The sequence below is a fragment of the Coloeus monedula genome, assembly GCF_965178545.1.
Source record: "Coloeus monedula genome assembly, chromosome: Z".
NCBI lineage: Eukaryota > Metazoa > Chordata > Aves > Passeriformes > Corvidae > Coloeus > Coloeus monedula.
The window spans coordinates 67741660-67769487 of NC_138822.1; the positions used below are offsets into that span (position 1 = coordinate 67741660).

The 27828-nt window shown below is 46.5% G+C and overlaps 2 protein-coding genes across 2 annotated transcripts in view; both read left to right on the forward strand.

Annotated features, from left to right (window-relative positions):
• The window catches only part of DHX29 (DExH-box helicase 29), a 30054-nt gene extending 25477 nt beyond the window's left edge, over positions 1–4577 (forward strand). The window contains exons 26-27 of the mRNA XM_082301726.1: positions 560–656; positions 2371–4577. Of these exons, the coding sequence (XP_082157852.1) occupies positions 560–656; positions 2371–2426 (153 nt within the window). The 3' untranslated portion in view covers positions 2427–4577. The remainder of the gene's footprint in view (positions 1–559; positions 657–2370) is intronic.
• A 952-nt stretch (positions 4578–5529) lies between these two features.
• Positions 5530–6677, forward strand: CCNO (cyclin O; the record flags this gene model as incomplete). The annotated part of the gene is made up of 3 exons (XM_082301696.1): positions 5530–5769; positions 5853–6038; positions 6192–6677. 3 exons carry the CDS (start codon positions 5530–5532, stop codon positions 6675–6677), a joined length of 912 nt encoding a protein of 303 aa, XP_082157822.1.
• Between the last annotated feature and the right edge of the window lie 21151 nt (positions 6678–27828).

Here is a 27828-nt window from a genome sequence, read left to right on the forward strand (position 1 = left end):
CCATAGCAGCTACTTGTTGGACTAAAGGCAGCATATAAATGAAATAAAGACTGAAATAGGGAGGGAAGGATAAAATTAAATATTTCTGGGAGAGGGTTCAGCTTTAGGTATCCAAATTCCTAGTGAGATTTAGGAAGGGCTCATGATTGCTTTCTCAAAAGGCCTGGTAGACCTCCCAAGAGGGAAATGTGTAGCTATTTTATTTCAGGTATAAATGTAATACGAGCTTTGTTACCTTGGGGCAAAAAAGGCGATTAATTGGGTGGCTTTTTGGTAAAGTAATAATTTCCTCTTAAACTGGTTGTGTGGGAACCCTTCTGAGCTGCTGTTCTTCAGGCTTTGATACTATGAACAATTGGTGCTTAAAGCTAAGGCATAATGTTAGCCCAGTCATTTCATGAGTATACTATCCATCATGGTTGTCATTACGATTAAGAGTCATGTATGTGCATCATGTTTGCAGGAATCTTATTACAAACTTCTGTTTATATGTAGGGTAATATTATGAGCTATATTTTGGTATGAAATGTCTGATAATGCAAATGTTTTTTCTTTACAGGCTCCTGTTAAGATAGCAGTAATTTTCAAACAGCTGAGAGTTCTCATTGAGTCCGTTTTAAAGAAGAAGCTTGAAAATCCCAAAATGTCACTTGAAGGTAACTTTATTGCTGCATTCCTGACATTACTGTTTAAGTGGACCTTGTGGCAAATCTGAGGAATTGTTAGTACACTGCATCCTCACTGTGAGAAATGAGACAACTCTTAAAAAGATTAATTTATTGAAAACAGAAAAATTGAAAAGTTACAGAAATTAGAAAAATATAAAAATTTGGCATCCTATTGCTCAGTAGATGGTATGCCCCAGGAGCACAGGGATATGAGATCTTCTGGCTGAGACAGCACTAGACCTCAGGTAGAGAAAAAGAACTTGCAGTGCTGGGTTGACTTTAAAAAAATTACTAAAAGCCCCTTAAAAGGGGTAAGGCTTTTAATGCCCAGCACCGATGTCTCCCACAGCTAGTCTGGAGAGAGCAAGGGGGGAAGAGAGACGAGAGCCCACCTCTCGGCTTCGTCCTTTTTATAGTTTTTGCTCCGCCCCCAGTCCGCCCACAGCCCGCCCCTTCGGTCCAAGGCGATTGGTGCTTTCCCTTTGATGGATCATCTCTGTCCACCAATGGCTCATCGTTGCTGGGGGGGATGTGGTATCAGTTTGAGATAAGGGGAATACAATACCTTCATTAAAATTCAGGTATTCAGGTTGCCATGGAACTTGCCTGCAGAGTAATGGCTCTGTAGCTAAAAATAGCTGCTGGCTATTAAGACTGGGTGGGGGGGTTTTGGCCTTGGAATCAAAATGCAAGTGAAACACCTACAAAAAGTATTAAAATACGTCCAACACATCTCAAAACACTTGTAAAAGTATACAGTAAACACAGGAAAGGTAACTCTTATGGTGTACCAGTGGTTTGAAGCTTGAAAAGGGGCAAGTTTGTGATTTTTAACTGGGAAAATTTTAACTGGGAAGGGTGCTACTCTATTAATAAACTTTAAACAAATGGAAACACTGATAATGGAACTGGATTTTTGTACCTGGGCTGATGGGTTAATTGTGACATTCAATTTAAAAATAATTAACTCAAAATTAATTACTTAAAGCACTTAATATGCAAAGACCAAGCACAAATAGGGATTTCATGTATGACACTCACATAGTAGCATGTGTGACATGAATGTTCCATTAAGAGGCATCCAAAAAGTGATTACTAACTTCATATATTATGTGGCTCACCCCAGACGTATGAAGATCTGCACAACTGTTGTTTTAAAGGTATCCCTGATAGTAACATGCAAGGTAGTGGTAGTAATGGTGAGGCGTGCATCTCAAAACAGCATTGAGACTGTGTGTGGAGAATCCTAGGTGTGGATGACTTGTAAGTGTTGTGCAAGTTGTCTCAAAATCTAGGTTAACCAACTGCATGTTGGTTCCCAAAAGTAAGAGATAGCGGAGCACAATTTAAACTTTGGACACTGGATGTTCAGGAGCATATTGTAGGTGGGGAAGAAAGGGAGTTCCTGTATGCTGATGTATCTGTAGTTAACCCACCACTTTCCCAATCTTTTTTGTGAAATACTGAAATGGTCATTGGCCGTTCATTGGATAATTTTATAATGATGTACTGTGTAGATACTGTTGGTCTTTTTGCTTGCCAAATGGTAATCGGTTGTCTTGCTTTAGATTCTGGCGTAGCCTAAAACATTAGGAATTTAAGTTGGTGAGAGCTAGACTTCTCTTACGATTTTTTTGGGGTTTTGGGGATCAATTTTTAAGCTCACTGTTTTTTTACCCATTTTGTTTGTTTTCTTTTCTAGATGACAAAGTCTTATACATCATCAAAGAGCTGATAAAAACAGAAAATGGTAACTGAAACCAGAAATCACTAACAAATCAGAGCTTCAGTAATTGCAGGGGAAATACGCACTCCAACATTAATTGAAAGTTTTTAAATTCTTTGTGTGGTTGATACCAGCCATGATGGGGATAGACTGCATGATTTTACATAGGATCAATCTTTCTCTTTATCAGTTTAAAGATGAACATTGAATATGTTTAGCCTTTACAATATATTTGGTGCCATTTGTCTGTTTGAATGATAACTGCAAGCAGTTTATTTTCAAAAGAGACATGGCCGTGAACAAGTCCTCTTTTTTTTAGCTTAATGTGCTAATCATACCATCAGTGCAGTATGTACTGATGATTAAAGATTCAGTCCAGAATCTTAGCTGAGTAGAATTCCATGTGTGCAAACAGAAGACAAATGTTTCTCATATGGGTTTCCTAAGGGATGATTTTTTTTCGGAACTATGAATTTACAGTATTAAACCAATACATGTTAGGGAAGTCTTATTTTTTCTGTATGACTTACATTAAGAAGATGCTCTATAAGGTGATAGTATGGACTGCTGTGAGCAAGTGCTCGGTGAGGCGTGTACTGACCAGCAGATCCTCCCAAACAGAGGATGTGCCTCTTTTCACAGTTGCTACTCCCTATTTACCCTGATCCTTGCAACTCCTGCAACTGTACTATATTTTGCTGTCCCTTTTTTGTATGTTAAGTTTTGCATAGTTCTGCAAGCCCCCCTTCAAGTGATGACCATGGGGTTTTTTTCCCTTTGTTGGTCAAAGTTCATGTTGACCCTCTTCAAGGAAATACCAGAGAAGCTCCTAGTGGAAACTTCCAGTGGCAGTTCTCTCCTACTGTACTTCCTCACAATGACTGTATATTTGTGTGATCCTTTGTTTCTTGTTTCTTTAATACTGAATAATCCTTAACTGAGTAGCTTAATTAATCAGATGATCTTATATTCCACCTATCCACACTCTTTCCAGTTATGAAGTGCAATTTTAGATTGCCAACTCAGCTTTCAAAAATAAGGAATATATTGGTGGGGAGGGTTTGCCATTAAACAGTTGCTGTCAAGTAGGAACTGTCTTTACAGACAGAGGCACAGTGTAGATGACAACTTCTGTTTAATCTGAAAAATTAAAGATTTTATACAGCTGAGGTTAATTGTGTACAGAAAGGGCCCTGATGAAAATGAATGCATAAAAATGCAAGATCTATGGACCCTGTCCATTTAGATTATCATAGCAGAACTGGTATTGCTGTCCAGCTTGTGTACGTTAGCTTACACTTAGTTCTGGAAGAGGAAAGTTTGCTAACAGTTCTGAGGGAACAGGGATCACATCTGTTACTCTTTTGTATGTTATGATAATCCAGTGATAGTCCTGATTTCATAGGAGACAGGAAGTGAGTTTTGGGGGTTTTTCACACCACCATTTAGGCAAGGAAGCATTTGAATAGGAAGTTTTGATCTTAGGCCATCAGACCTCAACTTTGCCTTCAGTATTCCCACACTGAAGTCAAAACCACACTGAAGTGTAAATTATATTCATTGAAGATACAGGCTAAATCTGTACTCTAAACGAATTTCCTAAGTTTTGTTTTGGTTGAGATATTTTATTTGTATCCTTTGGAAAAATGAGTTAGAAAAACATTTCAGTAATTTAGTAACTAGCAAGCTCCTCTTTCTTTTGGGTTTGAATTTTGAAAAGGGGTTGTTGGTCTCAAATGGTTAAATCCTAGGGAATGTGTGAATCGAGTTTGAGTTCTTCTCCCTCATTCAACTGTGATGAATAGGACGTTTTTTTCCATTTATGGGTGGTAATGTTGAAATTCAGAGTTATTCTTTGTTTCTCTAGCATGCTCTGCTTTGTAATCTTTTAAATAAATAACTGAAATAAATTAAGGGGATATATTGTAATAACTGGGACATTGCACGATATGCGTGAGCAACAGTTTTCTGCAAAACAGATTAAGGAGGTTACACTGTGGTGTACAGATAAGCACAGTTATCTTAAAAAAAAAACAACAAGAAAAAAAAACAAAACAAAAACAAACAAATACTATGCTGGCTTTCTGCTTCTGCAGTATACATGAGCAACTTTTGTGCCTGTACTCTTTTGGGTGAATGAACTTTCTCTTTTGCTCTATTTATTTAATAAAGACTTCTCTTAACACCTTTGTGTTACTTTTCTCAAGGCATTTGTTGGACACAAGACCACTCACTATCTCTTCTGGGTCTTGGTCACTGTAGTCTCAACTGTGGTCTGCAATGTGTGTTTTGGGTTTTTTTTTAAGGCAGCTTGTTCTCCTGGTCTCTGGCCTCACCTCGGAGAGAAGTTTCTGCTCCTGCCATTCACGTTGTAGAATTCCCACCTCCTCCCCTCTTTTGCTTCTGGATCATGGGCTGCTTGAAGCTCTTGTTTCCCGCTGGTATCTTTTCCAGCGCTTAACCCAGAAGAGGTTTTCTTTTTCTTTCTCCAGGTTCTTTCCACAGCTATAGCACATTATAAATTGGTGGTTGGAGTGCAGGACTATTTTGATTTCCCTGCATTGGGCTGTTTAAAATAGTTCTCTATTCATGGATGGAAGTGTAACTGAGCCCCAGGTTGTCCGGGGAGCTCCAGCATTCCCAGGTATCTCTCCTGCTGTATTTGTGCTGTTTCTGGTGACCTGCAGTGAAAAGTGTTAGTTATGGGGAGTGATCAGTCGCTGTTAAAGCTTGTGGGGTTCCGAGTTGAACTGCTAGGAGCTGGAGAGACGCCTGCTTTTGTAATGGCAAAACAGATGCAGCAGCTTCAGCTGGCTGGCTCCATGCTCTGCCCTGGGTTTATGGCACTGCTGCCCGCTTTGCTCTCTGTGCCCTGCCAGAGCTAGGGCCCCGTCTTCGGGAGGTCACAGTCACACGGCGACTCCACCTGAGGGTAAGCGGTAGAGAAGAGACAGACGTTTCGGCGGCTCGGATTTTGTTTTGGAGACGGTGGTCCCCTAAATGCCCAGACGACCTCCCCGGGACGGGCGGGGAGGCGTGCCCGGGAGGCGGGCAGTGACAGCTCGGCGGCGACCCCGCCGCTCAAATAGCCGCCGCCGCCGCAACCGGAGCGGAGCAGGCGCGGCCGCCCACTCCATGGTGACGGCGGCGACCGGGCGGCGCGGCGGCACCCCGGAACGTCAGGGGCCCGGCGGCTCCCCCGGGAGCTGCCCGCGGCGCCCGGCACGGCGGCGGCGCCTGGGGACGGCGGCAGCGGCGGGGGAGAGCGCTCAGGAGCTGCAGGCTTTCCGCGACTACGGGGAGAGCTGGTACCGGTCCCGTAAGGGGCTGGAGAGCCGCTTCCAGCCGCGGGAGCCGCTCGCCCGGCAACCGCAGGTGGGGACAGCGAGGCCGGCGGCGGGGAGCGGGCGGGGTAGCCCGGGATCGGCCCCGCCTGACCCCCGCTGCCGGTGCCTTAGGTGACAGCGGAGGCGCGCTGCAAGCTGGTCAGCTGGCTCATCCCTGTTCACCGGCACTTCGGGCTCTCCTTCGAGTCACTCTGCCTGGCCGTCAACATCCTCGACCGCTTTCTCGCCACCACTCCTGTGGCAGCCGACTGCTTCCAGCTCCTGGGGGTAACGGCACTGCTCATCGCCTCCAAGCAGGTAGGGCGGCCGCGGTGCCCGGCTGCCCCGCCGCCAGGGTCTCTGCAGCCCGCCGAGGCCAGCCCGAGGGGGGCCCAGACAGGCCGGGCTCCGCGCCAGCTCCCCTGCGCTGCTTCCCAGCGGCAGCGTCCTCAATCCTGTCCCCCCTCGCAGGTGGAGGTGCACCCCCCTAGCGTGAAGGAGCTTCTCGCCCTCTGCTGCGACGCCTTCACCCGCCAGCAGCTCCGTAACCTGGAGTGCATCGTCCTGCATCGCCTTCACTTCGACCTTGCGGCGCCCACCGTCAGCTTCTTCCTGGAACACTTCAGCCAGGTGCGGCTGGAAGCTCGGGGGACCGACGCGGGGGAGGCGGCGGCCGCCCGGAGCCTGGCGGCGGGCGTCGCAGAGCTCAGCCTGGCTGACTATGCCTTCACCAAATACGCGCCCTCCCTGCTGGCAGCCAGCAGCCTGGGGCTGGCGGACCGCCTTCTGCGCCACCTCAGCCCCCTGGACCTCCGAGTCAGCGGCTATCCGGAGGAGCTCCTGCGGGACTGCATGGACCAGCTGCAGCTCCTGGTGTCTCTGAACGGGCGGTCCCTGTCTCTCCTCCTGCCCCCGGAGGTGGCCCAGAAGTGCCCCTGGCTTGGGGATGACGGCTGACAGCGGGTGGTGGTGCTCCACAGAGTTGGTGTAGTGTGATCCACTAAGCCTTAATGTCATTGGAGCTTAAAAATTAGATGGCGTTTTGCAAAAGATTTTATGTGACATGTCATCTGCACTGTCCCTTTGCTATTTTTTTTTAAAAATCCAGCATGTAAATAATACACTGAATCTCACGTACTGTGTTATTTATTTGGAGGGTGGTCCATAAAGATAACGCTGTAAGGACCAACTGAATGTTGAATAAACGCTTTTCTCCTTGTTACCTCTATTCGTTTATTTGCTGGCGGTATGTGTACGCAGCTGGCAGAGGAAACACATTGGCACATAACGAATTCACCTCGTCAGTTAACTCAATTCCCCCCCCCCCAAAAAAAAAAAAAAGATGCCCAATAGTGTCATTCCCTGGTTCAAACTGGCACCCGCTGGCTTGGTCATGACTCGGGGAAAAAACAATTTAGATGCACTGACATAAGTGTAGGAAAACAAAGTGTGGAATAATAATAACATCTAGGTTGGTTTGTTTGTTTAGTTTTCTAGCAGGTCTGTAATCCAGATGCACTCTCCTAAGCTGGTTGGCACTGTAGCACGGGAAACATTCAAGGGCAGAAAACAGTCATAGTGTTGTAAAATATTTAAATTTCTTCGTTTGTATCTGTGCACAAAAGTGGTGTTAAAAGACCTCACAAACACCTAGAGCTGCCCTCGGGAGTGCTCGCCTTTCAGGGCAGGGGGGACCCGGGCACCGGGCGGCGCTCCAAGTGGCCTGCCGTCAGGTGGTGAGGCAGAGCGAGGAAACCTTTGTCGACACTGCTGTTACAGAAAATGCCTACAAGCCCACAAGGGAATAAGGGGCAGCTCATCCTCCGCCAGCCCCGCCGGTGATTTCAGCTGGACTTCTCCTAGCAGCGGGTGGGACCCTCTGCCGGTGTGAGTGTACCCTGTGCCGGTGGACGGATCGGTACAGTCAAGATTCCATGGGCGGGTTTTTTTCATACACACTCCCCTCTGCCCCTTGGCTTTCAACGCAGACGGCCCCTACCTCTGTAAAGACATTTAGCAAACATCGTTATAAAAACCAGCCCGGCCCCTACCCCTGTAACGACATTTAACAAACCTCATTATAAAAACCAGCCCAGCCCCCAGGCTGACGCTCGCGCTGCCCGGCAGAGACCCGCGGGGCTGAGAGCGGCAATGAGGTGCTGGGGGGACGGGCGGCAGTGGTGGCGGGGCCGGCAGCGCCTCTCCTCAAGTTTCCCTCCGGGGCAGCCCCCTCGACCCGCCCAGGCTCCGCGGGCGCGGGCGCGGGTTCCGCGGGCGCGGGAGCCGCCGGCGCAGCCCGGGGCGGCGGCGGGAGGATTCGGCGCCCCGGGGGAGTGAAGGCGGGCGGGCAGTCCCCGGCATGGCCGCGGCCCCCCGCGCCCCTGCCCGCGGGGCGGCGCCGAGCGGGGCGCGGGGCGGAGGGCTCCCGCCGGTACCGGAGCTGGAGCCGAGGCCGGGGCCGGGGCCGGGGTCGGGGCCGGGGCCGGGGCCGGGGCCGGGGCCGGGGCCGGGGCCGCGGCGCCAGCATGGAGCAGGGCGGCCGCCGCCGAGCCTTCGGCACCATCTGCCCCAACACGGTCCAGGGCCCGCCCGTTCGCCTAGCCAAGAAGACGGCCCGGCCCGGCGGGGACACGGCGTGGACGCCCCCGGCCGCCCAAAGTCCCCGAGCTCTCCTGCCCCGACCTCGCCGCAGCGGCGCCTCGCCGGCTCCCGCCGCGCCCGCCCTCGGTGAGTCAGTCTGTGGCGGACAGCCTTGACCCCCAAGCGTGTACCCTTCCCCTTTTCTCCTTCTGCGCCCCTCTGGTGTCCCCCACCGTGCTCCCCAGCCCAGCATCCCCCGGCTGTAACACTCCCACCTTGCCCTCCGCCGTGTTCCCCCGGCCATGACCCTTCTCAATGACGTCCACTGTATCGTCCCTGGTGCCTTCTCACCATGTTTCCCAGCCCTGCACCAAGGATGCCCCCCAGCCATGCTGCTCATTTTGCCATGCCCCCCCTGCTATGCCCTTCCCTGCCTGTGCTACTCACCTCTGTCTCTGATTGTCCCCAGTGCTCAGCACCATCAACTGGCAGGATTTGACCGCCTCTGCCCCCATCCTTCCCACCACCCCAGCTGGCCCCGTGACCCTGCAGCAGGTAAACCTACTGTTCGGAACAGCCTAGGCTGCACTTGACACCTGGAGGGGTAGCTCTCTCAAGCAGATGGGGGCTGGCAACTCCCCTAGCCTCGGGTTTCTGACCTGCGAAATGGACACAGCAGAGGACAGCATCTTGTCCCATGTGTCAGATGGGTTAGTGGCAAGTGGCAAGGGGATGGTGCCTGGGGGTGCTGGAACTGTGATAAGCTGGTGAGCACAGGCAGCAGACACTGTTGGAACGGTATGAACAGTGGTGTGGGCAGGTCTGAGCACTGGGCCCTGCTCACTGGATCATTTCTTTCACCCCTGCCAGGGTCCCTGCTTCCAGGATGGGCCAGAGTTTGATTTCCAGGAGTTCAGCGATACTGTCGGTGATTTTATATCTGGCAAGTAGATACTTCTTACTTGAGCCAAACGTACCTGCATGTGCACATCTGCAGTCATGCCGCATTTGGTCTCCTCTTTTTTGCTTTGCTTTCGGAATTTTGGATGCCCACTCACTGCATGCTTGTCCCACCATGGGACAGTCTGTAAGGTAGTGCATTCCGGCTGACTCCCTTAGAGACCTGAGTTGTCACTGAGCTTTCTCCCACAGGAGACAAATTAAATCCAAACAGATTTGGGGTGCACAGCTGTCACAGTAAAGTAAAAGCATCTCAGGACATACCAGAGGGATGTTTAGAACCAGAATGGCAGGTTGGGGAGAACAGAGCACATGCATACCTCCACAGTCTTAACACTGGTGGCTATTCCTTCCAGATGTATCCACCTTAATGCCACCATCACTGGACTCTACTGGTTTTGATTTCTCACTTGGTGAGGAGGTGGCTTTTGGCCCCTGCACCCCACAGCTGCAGAGTAGCATGCTGGTGCAGGTGCTCCCACAGCCCCTGTCTTCCCCCAAGCCGTGCTGGAGGGACCTGGCAGACCAGCACCAGCAAGCATTGGGAGATGCCCTGGAGGCAAACAGCCAGGTAGGAAACCCAAAGACCTCCCCAGCCTGCGCTGGATTTGTTCTGCTGCATCTTGCTGAAGCGACTCCAGGGCACTGGTGCACAGCATCCCCCAGCCCCTGGACGGTGGGGCTGTCTCAACCACTCCTTTCCCCATTTGTCCTTCGCAGCTGCAGGAGACCCTCACACAGAGGCAGGAAGAGCTAGTGACGCTGCGGGAGAGCAACGTGCAGCTGAAGGAGCTGGCAAGTCAGGCCAGGCAGCTGGCCGCTGTCCTTGACGTGAGTGCTGCTCACCATTTGGCCTGGCTGCCACGGCCCAGCTGGTCCCTGGGTGACAGTGTGATGTCGGCTGCAGAGGGGAACAGGGTGCAGGGTGAGGTAGCACTGGGTGGGACAGGGCCGGGGTGGTGGGAGATGTGGAATGGGATTGTGCAGTGTAGGGTTATGGGAGCTGTGTGGTGCAGATCAGGGTGGTGTGGGATGGGACGGGATGGGGCAGGGCAATGTGGATTGGTGCGTTTTGGGGTAAAGCAGTCCGGGGTGGAGCCGGGCAATGGGGGGTCAGGGTGGTACAGTTCGGGGCAGAGCAGTGAGATGTGGGATGGGGCCGTGCGATGTGGGATGGAGCAGTGGGGCGCAGTGTGGTGCGGAATAGGACGGGGCGGTGCAGCGCAGATCGCGAAACTCGCGCTCCCTCTCTCCGGCAGACGCTGATGCTCCCGCAAAGCGCCGACGGGACAGCCCTCCCTCCTCCTCCTCTTCTTCATCCTTTGCCTCCTCCTCCCGCCGCCGCTGCCACCGCCGCCGCTGCCCCGGCAGGGAGCGGCCGGGAAGATGCGGCGGGCGTGGATGCCATGCTGCGGGTCGTGTCGGAGAAGTGCCGCGCCGCCCTGCGAAGCCTGGGGGGCAAGGCGGGGGACAGGTCGGGGGGCAGTCCCGGGGGCAGCCCGGGAGGCAGCCCCACGGCCAAGCGCCCGCGGCCGGGCCCGCGTCTGCACGGCGCCTTCCGCGGGCTGCGCACCGGTCGCGCCGCCCCGCGCCCGGTCGGCGGGGAGCTGGAGGGGGGCGGCAGCCTCCGGGCGGCGCTGGGGGAGGCGGGCGCCATCCGCACCCTGGCCTTCCCGCAGGGAAACGCCTTCACTCTCCGCACCGCCGCCGGCGGGCACCGCTTCCGATGGGTGCCGCGCTGAGACCCCCGCGGCCCCGGGCTCCCGTGTCCCGGGCGGGGCGGAGCGGGGCCTCTGCAGCGTGAGTATGGCAGCGCACCCCACCCGACGGCACGCTCCCATTTCCTCTTGGAAAAGGGGCATTCGCCCTTCCCCCCCTCCCCGCCCCCCGCTGCAGGAGCGACGGGACGAGCGCGGCAGAAGCAAGCCACCGTGCCTCAGCGAGGGTCCTGCGCCGCGGGCACGGCGCCGCAGGCTTTGTAAGCGGAGTCGCCATAGCTCCTGGGTCGGCAGCTTGCCCTCAGTAGCTTGTTAATGAATGTAACAAAAGTAGAAATTAAACGAAGATCTGCCCGGTTTTATCCAGAAGTTTTAGTTAGCTGAGCTGACGAGCGTAGCTGACAGGACAGTGGCTGGAGCTGGCCAGTACGAAAGCAGACTGATAGTGGTCAAACACGATGCACCTGCCCACCCACAGTGTTTACAAAGTGCATTTGTATCGTTCATATGTGCAAGTGTATGTGTATATTTGTACTCGTTGTGATTATTAAATAGTGCTTAAAATTGCCATTTTATTTGTACAGATCTAATGCAAACTTCATTTTGCATCAGGTATGCATTATTTGCTTTCATTAGAGCAGAGATAGCAGAAAGCAGAAAGTTTTAGAATAAAATATGCTGCTTTTAACATTCAGTGACACTAACTTACATAAAGAGAAATGTAAAGAGTGATGTTAAACTGTTCTGAATGGATACGTTTAATTTCACCCACTAGTTTGAAAGCTGAACCACTAATAACACTCATGAAATGGTACCTGATATTTTTATACTTCTGTGACACACAAGTGACACACTGTGCTCCATCCAGGGCAGGGATTTTCTCTCTGTGAAGTTATAATTTTTTCAGCACTCAAATTTTCCAGTGTTCTTGCATGGGTCCATGCACATTAACAGCAGTCCAGTGGTGACAGACTTTTGTGATGGTTAAGCTGACAGTATATCATCACTTCGGTGGATTTCCTAGAGGAGTTGAAACACTGCACATACTGTTGCGTTTTTGGCAAGCAGAGATGTATTCAGAAGGAGAATGGTTGTTGTTGTCAACACAACGTGTAGTTGTATGGCTGCTCGGAGACTGCAAAAGTGGTCATGGAGTGTCTGAGGTCTTCATGTCTGCAGCACTGACATTTTTCTAGCAGGAATGGCACTGAGGCCCTTTCTGGGATGCTATGGGCTCAACCCTGGGATGACTTCAGAGACATTTATATTCCTGCAGGAGACCGTTGTCACTTAGGCCAAAATCCTGTACAAAAGCTCTGGTTTGACAGCAGACAGAAGAGACAAAAGCTTCCTGTCTGCACTGAATTCAGCAGGGAATAAACTGATAGCAAAAGGTAGATTCTGTATATATATATACAGTTCCTCTCTGTGTGTTTTATGAAATCAAGCACAAAATGTACGTTGTGTACAATTATGTAACTGCTCATAAGAATATTAATTCCTCAGAAATTAAGTGACGCACTAGAAGTGTACACTTCTTGTAGGATGCAACAATGAAATAACCACCCTGTTGGATTGCAACTACTGTTGATCTTGCTGCTACTTCAAGTGTTTTCAGAATTACAAATAAGTCTTTACCCACTTTTAGAGTGGACCTGCTATGGCATTTCCACTGATTACTTTCACTTATAGTTTTCTATGGTAAAAGGATCCATGATTAATTTTGAGATATGATCTAAAAATAATGGAAAATGATCATAGATGTATTTTTAAAAATCTATTTAAGCCCTATTAATTGGAAAGGCTGAAAATTGATTAATGAGAACAGGATGTTTCTCAGTGAGGCTCATTGGAGCATCATCAGACACACAGATACACACTCATAAAAGGTGTTTGGTATGCAACATGGTATGGTCATGTTGGTCAGGCTATAAATGTATTTCTAGTGGTACACTGTAAACATCTCCTTTAATCTATAAAGGTGTATTTTGAATTGATACTTATGCATCCACTTCCATACAGGAGCTGTATAAAAACTGGGCAAAGCTCTTGCACAGATTAAAGCAGCCCACTTACTGTTTTTGACAACAATAAATTAGAAGGGCTCCTGGTGTCTTTCTCTCAGGCAGGAGTGCTTGGGATCACAGGAAACAAAGCCTGGTCTTCTGATGCCCATGTTTCATGGTTGTTTCATCAGAAGCTGACCCTGGAGAAGCTGGAAGTCTACCTCTAGGAAGCCTCACATCCAATTTTTGCTCTATTTTATGCTTTTATATTTTATGCTTTATGTTTATTGTCTGCACAGAATCTGTGCAGAGCCCCTGGACATGCAGGTGTGATGAACTGAAGAACATGCTGGTTTGTGGTTTATGCTCATTGTGATTGTCTCTCTCTGGTGGTGCACAGTCCATCACGCAATGGGTGAAGGGAGGTGGGTAAGATGCCAGCAGAAATAAAGCAAAGTAGATGCAATAACATTTCATGAGCTATTTACCTGCTCATGCTAAGTAAGCTATCTCCACCTTTCCCTTCCGTGCTAGTGCTAGGCCATGGGATGTGTGGCTGTGGAAGTGTGGTGTGGAAGTCTGCAGAACTGCAGACAACTGGAATGTTTTGAGGTGAAAGAGAAAAATATCTTTTAATTTGTGGGTGCCAATGTAAGGGTTTACTGATCATGTGCTGAAGATAAGCACACCAGTTCCGTCTATACTTTGTCTGGGAAGATGGGTTTTCCCTTGGGTAAAATCCTTAGGTGTTCATTAAAAGAATACACCAGACCTCAAGGTTGACTAAATCTTGATTAAAACTACATACTAGAAAGACAACTAACTTCTAGTAAATAGGTGCATATTAAGTCAGTAATGTTAAGGATGGAAAAGGCAGAAAGGATCCGGGTGGAGTTGTTTAGAAATGGTGTAGGGCTTTTGTTAGAGCTATCATTTGTGAAAGCCTTTTTTATCAGCAGTTTTACTCATCCCTTGTCTAAAGGCAGTATCCAAGACTGAATGTCAGCATGGCATTTTTATGTAGGGCTTGCCAGGGTTGTTCAATGTTTCTCCTAAAGCAAAAATATTGCCCATTCACAGTCTGAGCTACTCTCCACACGTCAGTAATAGAAATGGTCTTGATTTGATGTTCATTATCAAGTTGTATGTAAATTCAGGCAAACGTTTGGTGTCACTTAATTGCTCTGATCACTGTTTTTGAAGCACATGGATTCATACAACTCCCATTCATATTCCATCACAAAGATGCAACTGATGCTCCTGTTGGATGCCACAGACCCTGTGTGGTGGCAGGCAGGCACTGAGGTGACTTGGGTGCTTGTGATCATGTAGAGACCAGACTCTAACATGGCCATCATACGACAGCAGCAGTACTAATCTACTTCTGTTTGGTTTGGCTCATTTCTCTTTTCTTTGGTGGAAAACGGAATTTCACTGACATTTAGTCCCTTGTTTTCCTGAATATTTTTCTAAAGTAACATATAAATATCCCTATGTCTAAATTCAAGAGAAAGGCAAGCATTTTGCAGTCCTTTTTATATGACAGCAGCAGCCCTCTTCATCTTTTCTAAACATTGACTTACTTCTGGGCAGCAGCCATTATTTGCATTTTGCATTGTACAGCCTTAACAAATAACTAAAGCTAAAGAGGTCAAAAGAGGCTGTAGTTTGCTTTGGCACAACAATTTCATAGCTGTAGCAGAAACAATCTTAAAGTCTGACTTGCATCTAGCACCTGTTCAAACTCTGACAGCAAACTACTGTTTATGTTCAATATTTACCTCATACTCTTAAATAAAATACTACAAAAAATAAATCAGTAAGCATTTTCAAGGTTTATCATGTATTGGTAAAACACACGAAAACATTAATTTTTGGTAAAATCTCCAGATTTCTTGTGTGGATAATGCAGTTACAATTAGAACACACTTGTTAAAATAGGTCAGCTTGGATTTTGAGTCTATTCTCTTTTTCACCCAGTAAATTGCTGTTGCAATTGCCTGTGAGGGTGTCATGATTTAAATTCAGCTGGAAGTTAAACTCCACACTGCCACTCCCTGCCCTCCAGTCCTTCATCCACACACTAGTGAGAGAGAAAAAAGGCAGAATCATAGTTTGAGATAACAATTTACTGGAAAGAGCAATGAGATAAGAAAACAAAAAGTAACAGCGGCATTACTACAAACAACAATGTATAAAAGAGGGGGACTACACACAAAATGTTCACAGAGTCTAACAGAGCAGAACCAGTGTCATGCAGCTTTCTGAGACAGAGAACAATATGGCACGCATGGCCCTTTCCTTCTTGGAAATGAGAATCCCTTACTTGCCACCACCCAGCAGATAATAACCTAGGCGTACCCACATGGCTCTGACAGAGAGCCATATACATATACAAACATACATACATACATATATATATGTAGATATAGATAGATAGATAGATAGATAGATAGATGTATAAAAATATACACATACACAGGTATTATTTCTGTAGTCAACATCTGTCCCTCCAAGATGTCTGTTGAGTTCATGTAGTCCATGGCTGTGGGTTCTGTCCTCCCTGGACATCTTCCAGGGCAAGAGGGCTCATGTGCTATTGGCTGTTTGTGAGCTGCACCAGGAGCTCCCAACTGGTGTATCTGGAGCAGTTCATCCTTGTTGCCCATGGTAGTTAGGGCATACAGTGACAGTGTCATTCAGCAACCAATATTATACAGTTCAATATTACAGACTCTTCTCACCCAAAAATCAAACCTCCTTGAGGTACACAGCATGTGTTGGGGCCATCCCCCTGCCATGTAGTCCTGGGAGAGGGGCCCGGGGGGAGGCACAGGATTTCCCAAGCCCCTGGTCAACCTCGTTCCCCATTGGTTGTTTTGTGTTCCCCTGCGCGGTCAAGGACCCTCGGGTCCCGTGATTGCCACAGTTCCTTGGCAGAGCTCCAGCCATGCGGCTGGGGAAATAAACATCTCTGAAACATCTATCAAGAATCGATCCATATATATTTCTTTCCACGGGCCTCGTGTGATACACATGTTGCAGTATCCGCACTGTAACAAATGGTAGGTAATGCGGGCAGAAAGATCCCTGATCCCTAAGGACAGTGACTGATTTGTGAGTAAACTATGGATTTCTCTTCTTGTTTTTGTTTTGCTATTCCGTATCTAAATTATGGAGGAACCATGGAAAGACTCTTAGCTCTCCGAGCCGCATATGGACATTTATCTTCAACTTGAAAAGATTCTTGAACAGCGATTTTTGTAAATTTTAGCTTAATTCAAGCTCAAAGGAACTGAAACACTTCCTGGCATGATTGTTTAAGAACTTTTTCTATGTTTCTTGGGATTTAATTCTTACCAAAGACTTTTGGAATACCTTTTGGACACAGTTAATTTTTGAGTCAAAATATACGCCAATGGAAAAATATTTTCGTGAATATTATTTAATTACTGAGACTGTTGAGCAATGTCAGCTGTGTCTTGGCGAAGGGAAGCGTGGCTCAGAGTCCGTGCGACCCAGGCCATGTGGACCGAGCCCTCTCTGAGCAGCAGCGAGGCAGGTCCTGCGTGCGGGTGGACCAATGCGAGCCGCAGTGTCGGCAGCAGAGAGAGGCATGACGGGAGCGGCGGGACCCGGCGGTGCCCACCCGGCCCCTCGCAGCGCGTGGTGGAGCGAGCCCCGGGAACGCCCGACCGAGAGGGGCGGCGTGCGGGCTGCGGCTGGCGGTGGTGGCAGTGGAGCAGAGCTGCGCCCAGCCGAGACGCTGGAGCAGGGCACAGGGGGCTGCCGCTCGGGGGCCTGGCCGAGATATGGGTGTGGTGCCTTGGCAGCGGCAGCGCAGCTGAGAGCCGAGGAGAGGGTGCACAGGGAGCTGAGCGGCGCGGCGCAGCCCAGCCCGGCCCGGCCCGCACAGCCCCGAATGTGACCCTGGGAAGAGCGCGCAGGCATGAGCAGCCCCAACAGCTCCAACATGGGAGCGAGCGGAAGTGAAAGAGAAGGCAAAAACGCAGCAAGACAGAAAACAGCAGCCACTTGGAAAAAGGAAAAAAATCATCATAGCTCAGGTTTTAGGAATAGTAAAATGGTATAATGTTAAAATTATGGTTTACAACAAGATGTGACAACCAATAAGACATATTCGTTCATAGAACTGCTATTAAAAAGAGTAACCCTGAAAAATGCATCCCAAGCTTGGCAGATGGAGAGGTGGTGGAGTTCAAAATTGTGCAAGGTAGAAAAGGGTTACAAGCATCACAGGTCACTGGGCCTGATGGTGTTTTTGTGAAAGGCAGTATATATGCTAAAAATCATAGTCATGTTAGACAATATCTCCATTATAAGCCCCCCCTACAGTCTTCCTTTCCTAATCCCACCTTTCCCTTTTATCCTATATCCTATCACCCCCAGTGTATTCCCAATACGTTTTTTCACCCATGGTTTCCCTCACAAAACCATGCCTTTGCCAATTTTTTCCCCAAAAATCCCTTTCCAATGCCGAGTGGGGGATGAAGAGGGGGAGGGAAGAAATTAACAATTGTTGCTTAGAGTTCCAACAGGTACAAACAGAAGAAACCCTCTCCTGCCTCAGTTTCCCCACAAAGCATGCCTGGAGAGTCCTGTCTCCCTTCTGTCAGCCTTAAGATGTTCTAGAGAATCTGTTTGGACATTTAAAGACTCAGGAGGGTGGCTTGTTTTGTTTTGAAACTGTCCTTGTCGTCTCATGTTTATCCAGTTGTTTTCAAGGTTAAGTTTAAATCTCTTTTTGTTAAAAACAAACGAGTGAAATGTTGGGGCCCTCCCCCTGCCATGTAGCCCTGGCAGAGGGGCCCTGAGGGCACAGGCACGGGGTTTCCCTGCCCCTGCTCAGCCTCGTTCCCATGGGTTGGTTTGTGTTCCCTGCGCGGGCAGAAGGACCCTCGGGTCCCATGATTGCCTCAGTTCCTTGGCAGAACTCCAGCCATGAAGCTGGGAAAATAACCATCTCTCTGAAACATCTATCAAGAATCGGTCCATATATATTTCTTTTCCACGGGCCTTGTTGTCTGATATGCATGTTGCAGTATCCGCACTGTAACAATCATGTTTCCCTGTCCTTCTGAATTACCCACCAAGTGCACCCATGTCCTTGAACAAAAACAATCCCAAGGATGGATTTGCCTTTGCTTGAGGCAGGACTGATCCAAAATGTCTTCCCTGAGAGCCATCCAGCGGTTGTTTCCACCACTGTAAGCACATAAATCTTTCCTTGGTGGGTTTGTTTGTGGTAGTGTGGTGTAACCAGTCTGCCACAGCTTGGGAGAACTAGGAAGAGAGCATCCATGGTTAAGTTTACCTCTCGATCATGAGACCATTTGGATATTGCATCTCTTCCCTGGTGACCTGAGGCTTCATGGGTATGCTGAGCCAGAAATAATTCACCCTTGTGTTGCCTTCCCAGATCCACCTGGGGCACTTCAATCTTGGCAGCTCAATCCACCTCTCCATTGCTCTGATATTCTTCAGTAGCCCAACTCTTGGGTACATGTGCACCTACTTTATAGCCAGCTTCTCTACCCAGGCAAAGTGTTCTGCCACACTTCAGCAGCCCAGATGGGTTTCCCTCTGCACTGCCAATTGGTCTTTTTCCATTGGTCCAGCCAACCCTACAGAGCATTTGCCACCATTGGTGAGTCAGTGCAGAGGTAGAGCACTGGCCATTTCTCTCATTCAGTGATATCTAAAGCCAGCTGGATGGCTTTCAGCTTTGTGAACTGACTGGATCCATCTCGTCCATCAATACTGTAGGACTCCATACTGAACCTTTCCATTTTCAATTTTTCCCACAATACAGTGGGAACAATCAGTGAAGACAGTGCATCACTTTTCATTTTCTGGCAGCTGATTGTAGTGTGGGTCCTCCTCAGCATGTGTCACCTTTTCCTCCTCTAGTGATGATAGTCTGAAATTTTCACCTTCAGGCCAGTTTATGGTGACTTCCAAGATCCCTGGGCGACTGGGGTTTCCTATTTGAGCTCGCTGTGTGATCAAAGCAATCCGTTTACTCCATGTAGCATCTGTGGCATGATGTGTGGAAGACACTTTCCCTTTGAGCGTCCAGTCCAGCACTGGCAGTCAGGATGCCAGAAGAAGCTGTGCTTCGGTGCCAATCACTTCTGAGGCAGCTTAAACCCCATCCTGAGCTGCCAGGATCCCTTTTTCAGCTGGGGTGTAGCAGGCCTTGGATCCTTTGTATCCTTGAAGCCAGAACTCCAGAGCTCATCGTTTGGGTCTCCTGGATACCATTCACCAGGACTCCAGGAAGGACCATTTTCCCTGGCTGCAGTATAGAGCACATTTTTCACATCTTGTCCTGTCCTGACTGACCCAGGTACAACTCCATGAACAACCTCCTACTTAATTTGTTCAAGAGCTTGTTGTTGTTCAGGACCCCACCTGAAATCATTCTTCTTTAATGTCGTATGATAGAGAGGGTTTACTGTCTGACTGTGATCTCGAATATGCATTCTGCAAACCTCACAGCACCTATGAAAACCTGTGTTTCCTACCTTCAGGTCAGTGGGGACATAGCTGCTATTTTATTGAACATGTCCATTGAAATCTGATGATGTCCATCCTGCTATTTTACTCCTAAAAGCTGAAGTCCCAGGCCTTGACCTACTTGGGTTTACGGCAAAACCATCCTTCAGGAGGATCTAGATTATCTTCTCCACTTTTTCAAAAACTTCCCCTTCTGTGTTCCCCCACACAATGATGTCATCTGTGCATTGCAGATGTTCTGGAGCCTCACCCTTTTCCAGTGCAGCCTGCATCAGTCCATGGCAGATGGTGGGACTGTGTTTCCACCCCTGGGGCAGTTGGTTCCAGGTGTACTGCGCGCCCCTCCAGGTGAAAGCACAGTGGCCTACACTCTGCTGCCAGAGGAATGGAGAAAAATGCATTTGCAATGTCAGTGGTGGCACCACTTTACTGCCTTGGACTCCAGTTCTTATTGAAGCTCCAGCATGTCTGGCATGGGAGTGTTCAGTGGTGGTCTGGGTTCGTTCAGGCCACGATAGTCCATCACCAGTCTCCACTCCACACTGGATTTATGCATGGCTACATAGGACTGTTGGAGTGTGACCGAGTCTTTTGGCTCACTCCCTGGCTCCTCATGAATCACGAATCATCTCACAGATGGGGTTTGTGGGATCCCAGCTGGTGTGGTATTGCTGCCACTGCACCATTTTGGTAGCAGTTGGTACCTGTTATTCTTACAACCTCAGCAGTCCCACAGCAGAAGAGTTCTCTGAGACATCAGGCAAGGTATTCAGTTGTCTAATTTCTTCGGTCTCCACAGCAGCTACGTCCAAAGCCCAGTGATGTCCTTTTGGCGTTTGGTTGCATCCCCCCCACACTTTGGCTTTGAGGTGCCATTTACTGAAGCCTGTCCCAGCTCGCTTGGGCAGTAGCTGAGCTGCTGGGGCATGCATGGGAGGACTCCATGGCCTGAGGCCTACAAACAACATTAGTACATCCTCTTAACCCTAAGTACTCAAATGGGTTCAGTGGCTTTAGTAGGACCTCTCTACTCAGTCCTAATCACACATGAGTATATGGTGGCTCTGCCTGTGTGGTTTGTGTGGTAAGGTATGAATCTCACATGATTTTAGGCTATCTTAGTTTTCTAAATAATTGAATAGGGAACTTTAAAAGAAGGGAGGGTCTATTTCCGAAGTGACATTTCTAGAGCTCACGAATTAACTGTTTTGCATTTCAGTACTTCATTGATGTTTAGAAGTAGCAGTCATGAAGGAGGCAATAAAAAGAATTACACTACTAGCAGAAAATTACCCATCTTGCTCAAAATTAGGAGATCTGTTCTCTGCTTCAAGTGTTGAAACATCTGACTTTAAATTAAGCCTGAGCTCGTAGGACTATTTATTAATATAGATTGATGGTGAATGCCTGAGAAGTTTAATTCGCAGTTTACTTACTGACTGCAAAGAGTTTTCTCCTAAAAGCAGTATAACTATGCCTACCCTGCTACTCCAATGGGCTTTCTCTGTCCATCACCAAAGAAGTAGCTTTGTAATTCCCTAACTCAGGTGGATCTCAGGTGGAAATAAATAGATGAAGGTGGTTTCCTAATATATTTCAGTTTGACTTCCAAAAGGTTGTGGCCTTGGGACATTTTGCACCAGCCACTACTGAACCTGTGACACACCACTTCTCAGCTTTCTAAAAGCCCTGATTCAGTTCTTTTTTCTCTTAGGAGATTTCTTCCTATTATTTTCTTCGAAATTGGTTGGTGCCCTAGGGATGACTACACAGGTGATGAGATATAGGCACCCAGCACTTCTATACAATATTCTTCAGAATTCTAGTTAGAGCTATCAAATATGCACTAATACGTTCAGAGTAATGGCCAACATATACTTCAGCATATTCTGGGGTGTGCAATGCAGAGCAGGTGCATATCAACCAAAGAGGAAAGGAAGAGATGAGGGTAAAATCAGTAGCTGAATCTCTCACACTGGCCTCTTTGTGTAAAATGTGTTATTAATAAAACAGATACAGTGATATTTATTAAATTCTTTTATACCATTTTGTTCTTGGTCTGATTGTCTCTAGTACAGTTCCATTTTTGTGTATGTTCATAGCATGCTTCTCTGTTTAATTTTGTGATCAAATTTGTATCGTCAGGTAAAATTCAGAGTCTCCTTTGTCTCAGTGGGCCTTTGAGTAGGTTCAGGAATCCCGCAGTTCCAAAGTCTTTGCAGGACTAGAAACTCATAGTGTCTCTGAGAAGAGCTGGAATGGACTTGTATCTCTTGTGAGGGGATGGAATTTTGTGAATTGTGGGTTGACAGAGATGATTTGACCTGTACCTATACAATGAATATCAGGGAAGGGTTTAGGGGCCTAAAAGAGTGGAATAGTTGAAATAGTTGAACATTTCCTACAGAGTAAGGTACAAATTTGGTATCTTCAACATTAAGTTTGTAAAGTACTGAGGGTGCAACTTAACCTGTGTCACCTAAAAACTGCATATCTGTTTTGCTGAAGTCACTATCTCGATAGGGAGGTGAGGCATATTTTCTGATTGTATAGATCTATTTTGATCTGATGATTGTAAATGGATCAATTTTAAAAGAGCGAAACAGAAAAACAAACCCAGAAAAACATTTTCACTGAAAGCTTATGAGTTCAACTGTATTGAAAACACAGTCAGACACGATTCCGTAAATATTAGTCTTTGGCAGTGAAACCAGAGACTTATTTCCATGGGAAATCATATGGAGATGCAGCAGAACTTCAGGGAGTCACAGGTGTTGAAGCTGAACCTGTCAGCAATTACTTGAGTGAAACACAGTTGCAATGAGAGATGACAGTGCTTTTTAAGCTGTATAGTTAATTACCCTTATCCCGGAAAGAATGTTAGAAACCTTGCCCTGTGTTCAAGACAACATGAGAGGAATCACCTACAGCAGATGCTTGAAGCCTTGGATATAGTTGTAATTCATAGTTATTCAGAGACATAATTAGTTTTTGCAATACTTAATTGTACAATAACATATAGCAGTTTGGTACTAGTAATGTAGAAATAAGTATTGTGCTATCAATAGAAGCTGCTAGGGAAGCTTTGGAAAGAACCACATCCAAGTGGTATTTTGGCAGTTTATTAATCCAGACTCTCAGGATTCCAGGATGAAATATTATTTAGGCACACAGTTGGCAGCTGGCAATGAACCCAGAGGTTATTTTGTTGAGTTGGAGTTTATCCAAGGCTAAACAAAATGTAGTTTTACATTGTATGCACTCCCTAACGCCAGCACAGGATCCCAGCATGTTGGAAGCCTTAAGACTGCAGCAGTGATGTGCGGAAATGGATTTGCAGTGTGCACAAAAAAAGGGAGAATACGCTGAAGAGCGAAACTCAGCAGAAAGGCCTGGGATGGATGACCTAGCAGGACAGCTTTTGATCTATCCATGGAAAAGTAAAACCAGAAAATTACTATAGTGTGCTGATGAAGAAATAGACTATTGTTTTATGAAAGCTGAAGGTCACATTAAAACTGAAAATCCTGGGAGTCAACTGTGTGTTACATGAAAATTAATATAATTTATCAAACTGCACTTATCCCTTGGTGCCCTTGTTTTCTTGGCTTTTTTTTCCACCTCTCTCTTTTTAAACCCATAAAACCAGAAAGTGACAGGTGACACAAATTCCTCCCTGAGCTAAATAGAACCCTGATCTACTCACATATGCTTGCCAACCAGGCTTGTCATTATTGCTAAATTTAATGTTGGAAATAAAAGAGGTTTAGGTACGGGTGAAAGTGGGGCACAAATGGACAAAAATCAGAAAAAATTGTACATAGACAGTATTCAATCTTTTATATGCCAGTCTATGCACATAATATCTTGCTGTGACAGAATGCAACACACAAGTAATGGTTACATATTTTTGTTGTTGTTGTTTTCTCACTTGTTTGCATAGGAGATGTAATTTTCCTTAATGTTTGGGATTCATCTGAAGAGTAGTAGCAGATAGTTATTTCTAGAGCTCACTCCCCTCATGTTCACAACCACTTATACTGTGCTGGCAAAGATAAATGTAATGGGAGATTTCTAATGAGCAGAGTGCTGGACTGAGATGCTAATTGTTGGCTTTAATGTAAGCCCCAGCAAAGAATCAGCAAAGCAAGGAACTATTTCCTTCTCTTGTCCTCTTAATTACCTCTCCTTTGTACAGCTAAAATGAAGCTTTGAGTTCATTGTACAGCTAAAATGAAGCTTTGAGTTCATTGCCAGAATATTCCAGTTACCTGGTCAACAATATTTCATTCTGGAGTCTAAACAACAGCTGCTCACTGCAGTGTGAAATGATGTGATGAGAGCAGCTACACGATTGAGTCCCTCTTTCTTTCCAGATTCTTTCCTTCCCCTTGCTTGCTTTGCTTTCTATTGCAGGTAGAAATACTTGAGGGTCAAAACCGCCTTTAATAAATGAGAACCACCATCTACTGCAACTGTCAGCTACTTAGAAAGGCCCAGTGTCTTTTCTGTACTGCTGTGAGAACTGTTCCTCTAACCCACTCAGAAGCACTTAAGCACTGAGCAGGCAAAAAGATTGGGATCTTTCTGGTATACCGGCTGAAAACCTAGAGAGAACAATGAAGAAATACAGGAAGAAAATTTAAGATGTTTCCATATCTCAGGATCTCTGCTCAGTAAGCATATAACAAAGCTAGGACATAATTTTCCCTCTGGCAGGAAATTGGAGGCCTTGGTTCCCAGAAGTCTCTCTTGACTGCAAACGCAAAATGGAAACAAATTTTCACTTCTATATATTCATCAAAATTTTCCACATATTTCGAAACTCAATCCTGTGGTAAATCTTATTCAGATCCCCGACATTGTTAAATGGTAATCCTTTTCTCTACACGATTTGTTGCCCCTTTCTTAGTTTATCCTGGGTGTTACAGGCAAGGACTACATCATCTCTGGATAAGTATTCAGTCCAATATGCCCTTGATATCTAAGTCCCTGTGCTCGTTAGCTAGCAAGGTTTCTCAAACTAGGCCTTTATTTAAGCAAAGGTTTCCTAAAAACTTACCTAAAGGCCAGTTTTGTTCACTTTCCTCTTTCTCTGACACAGAGACAATGTCATCTATCGCTTTTAAAACAATGTTCTATGACCAGCTCTTGAGATCTCCCTATTTGCCAGAACCTGGTGTAAGCTACCATCACATCTTGTCAGCAATCATTTGGCAAGGAACACTGTCATTATCATATCCTGAAATGCTTGGGTCCAAAAAGTATTAGTGGTCCTTGTTCAGCAGCCTGGATGTGATGAATCCAACTTTACCTGAAATGTGTTTTTTCAGTCAGTGCTTAATTCTCTGATAGTGTTGTGAGGCTTGCTGTTGATGTCCAAACCTCACCTTCAAACTATAAACTTGTATTTTATCTCGATAAATTCTGACATATGATGATGATGGCAATTTTATGTTAAAAGACCTTAGGGATAATGGATGAAAAAAAAAGTTACTATGGTATTTATAACCTGAATACCAGCTTTTAAAGAAGTACCAGGTACAACATATCAGCACCATCTGCTGCCAGTGAGGACAAACTACATGGTGTCTTGCATATCGGTTTGGTAAGACTTTTACAGTGAGCTACAAAATTTCAGCAATGTTTCTAGTATTTAAATGAATTAGCTGAGCAATTGGCTGCATAGGTTCCATAGTGAGGAGCCTAAAATAAGTCCACCGTGAGAAAGAAACAAAAACACTTAACCCAGACGACTTCACTTCACTTTGAAGACACATCAGTGAGGTGCTGGAAGCATTACAGAAGCGATCCACTTAGCTGTGTACAACTTTTCTAAAACAAATCGCCTTTGTTAAAAATTCAGTTACAATCTCAAAGGGACAACAAAGTTCTTATTCAGCATACGATTTCCAAAATACCACGTGCTTCAAGTGAAGAAGAAAGTATTAAGGATATCCTTCGTGTTATAATACCTTCCTAACAATCCAACACATCCTCCTCAACAAACACAATGAAGTTCAGACTTCCCCATGGCACTCCTGCTTATTTTTATTTACCACTGACTTCGTCTAGGCAGCTACTTACCTTAAGGCTGCTACCAAATGTAATGTCTTGGCATATTTCCCATTTGCTAATCAGTGTTCAGTAGAAATTTTGTAGAAAAACCTCCAGATCTTTTCTTATAATATGTTCATGGTGCATGTGTGCATGCATGAGTTGAAGGTTCATAGGTAGGAATCACTGCTTGTAACACCAGTTGCAGTGGGTCATAGTATTTACTCTTTAATGAATTGCTCGGCATTAATTAATCCTAGTTCTCTCGAACAAAACCTTGTTGACTTTGAAAGACTTTTGACTTTTATTCCAGTTTATGATCATATAGTTCTCAACTGCAAGCTCTTTGTTCCCTCTATCAAACAAATTGCACGGTTACGTCTGAAAGAAATTTTCAGTGTGAGAAAAAAGTTTTTTGAGAGCCTCAAACACTGGTCCGATAGGTAATAGTTCAATACACTTCAGTTGAGTGTTGGTGATTTATTGAGTGTTCAAGCGAGCTGGCTTTGCAGTGCATGCCAGAGTCTGCTGTTAGGCAGGGTGACGATATTTGGCCGTGCTAGTTAAACGTTAGTCTTGTAGGAAAAAACTCACATTCAGTTAAACGAGCAACTGAAGCATTGCAAACAATCCTTTGTGAAGCTATGCTAGCAGTGCCTTGTGTGCTGTTTGTTTTACAGAAAGCATTAAGAAGGTGCTGAGTGACCCAGCCTCTTTGTATGCTGGGTGTGCTTAGTTGCATCCTTACCAACACAAAGGGAAGTAATAAGGTGGCAATTTTTGAAGAAGTTTTACTTTGACTCGGCAAAACAACTCTATCATCTGATACTTAATTATTGCTTATTACACATGCATCAATAAAAATATCGTCATCTTGCTTACACGGTGTTTTGCTGCAGATGCGAAGTGTAAAGCTGCAAAATAGAATTAGGTGGGAAATAAGAAATTATATAAGAAGATTTTTGCAGAATATTTTTTTTATTGGTTCAAATAATTATTTTCCAATGGAAAAATTAGAAAAATCTCTCTTGTTTTCTGGAAGCAGTAAGAAAGTGAAGAATACTTTCAGCATATTTTAAAAAGTGGGACTCTGTTTCTTACTCAGAAAAGAAAAATTTTAATGCTGTTTCTCAGATCCAAAATACAGAAATAGGAAAAATGGGCTCTTTTACATGTTGTGTGTTTGCCTGCACCTGTCTCTTGAAAACCTGGGTGGTGTCACTCCAAATTCTGTGACAACTATGACAAGTACTGAAACAATGGTTCTCAACTTACTTTGAAAAAAAGACACAAATTAAATGTGCCAGTAATTCTTCTTTTTCTAACTCTTTTGATTTAACTAAACCTTATCTTTCAAAAAACCATGTTTTACCTTTGTTCTACTGAAGTTGTGCTCAGGTTTTCTTAGTGTGAAGTGTGTGCCTAAGTATGTGTATTGTCCCTCTGGCATGCAAAATCCATAACACACATGCGTAAGGAACTCATCTGCTAGCATTAAGTGATTCTTCCCATTTTCTCCTGCAGCTTCTCCCTTTGCCTGTCATGCAAGACAAGTGTGCACAGGGGCTGCGGTGCCGTTTGCTCAGTCTCGGCTCTGAGAAAACGGCACTGCACTCAGCTCTCGTTTCGGACAGCCTGGCTTGGGTGCCTCAGAGTGGCACTGCCCCTCAGACCTCGCTCCCTGAGCGGTGGTGCCCGGCTCCTCACAGCAGGCGAAGCGTCAGTGGGAAACAGCTGATGTGAGACGTGAGGGGTTTTGTGTGCAGCATGTGCTGAAGAAAAGGGCAGAGAATGGCAACAAAGCTGGGGAAGGATCTGGAGCACAAGTCCTGTGAGGAGCAGCTGAGGGAGCTGGGGGTGTTTAGCCCGGAGAAAAGGAGGCTCAGGGGTGACCTTATCACTCCCTACAACTGCCTGAAAGGAGGCTGTAGCCAGGTGGGGGTTGGCCTCTTCTCCCAGGTAACCAGTGACAGGACAAGAGAAAATGGCCTCAAGCCATTAGGTTTAGGTTGGACATTAGAAGGAATTTCTTCACAAAAAGGGTGATTAGACATTGGGATGGGCTGCCCAGGGAGGTTGTGGAGTCACCGTCCCTGGACGTGTTTAAGAAGAGACTGGGTGCTATGGCACTTAGTGCCCTAGTCTAGTTGACATGGTGGTGTTCGGTCATAGCTTGGACTCGATGGTTTGAGGTCTTTTCCAACCTAATTGATTCTGTGATTCTATGAAGCTGCCCTAGCCCCATTC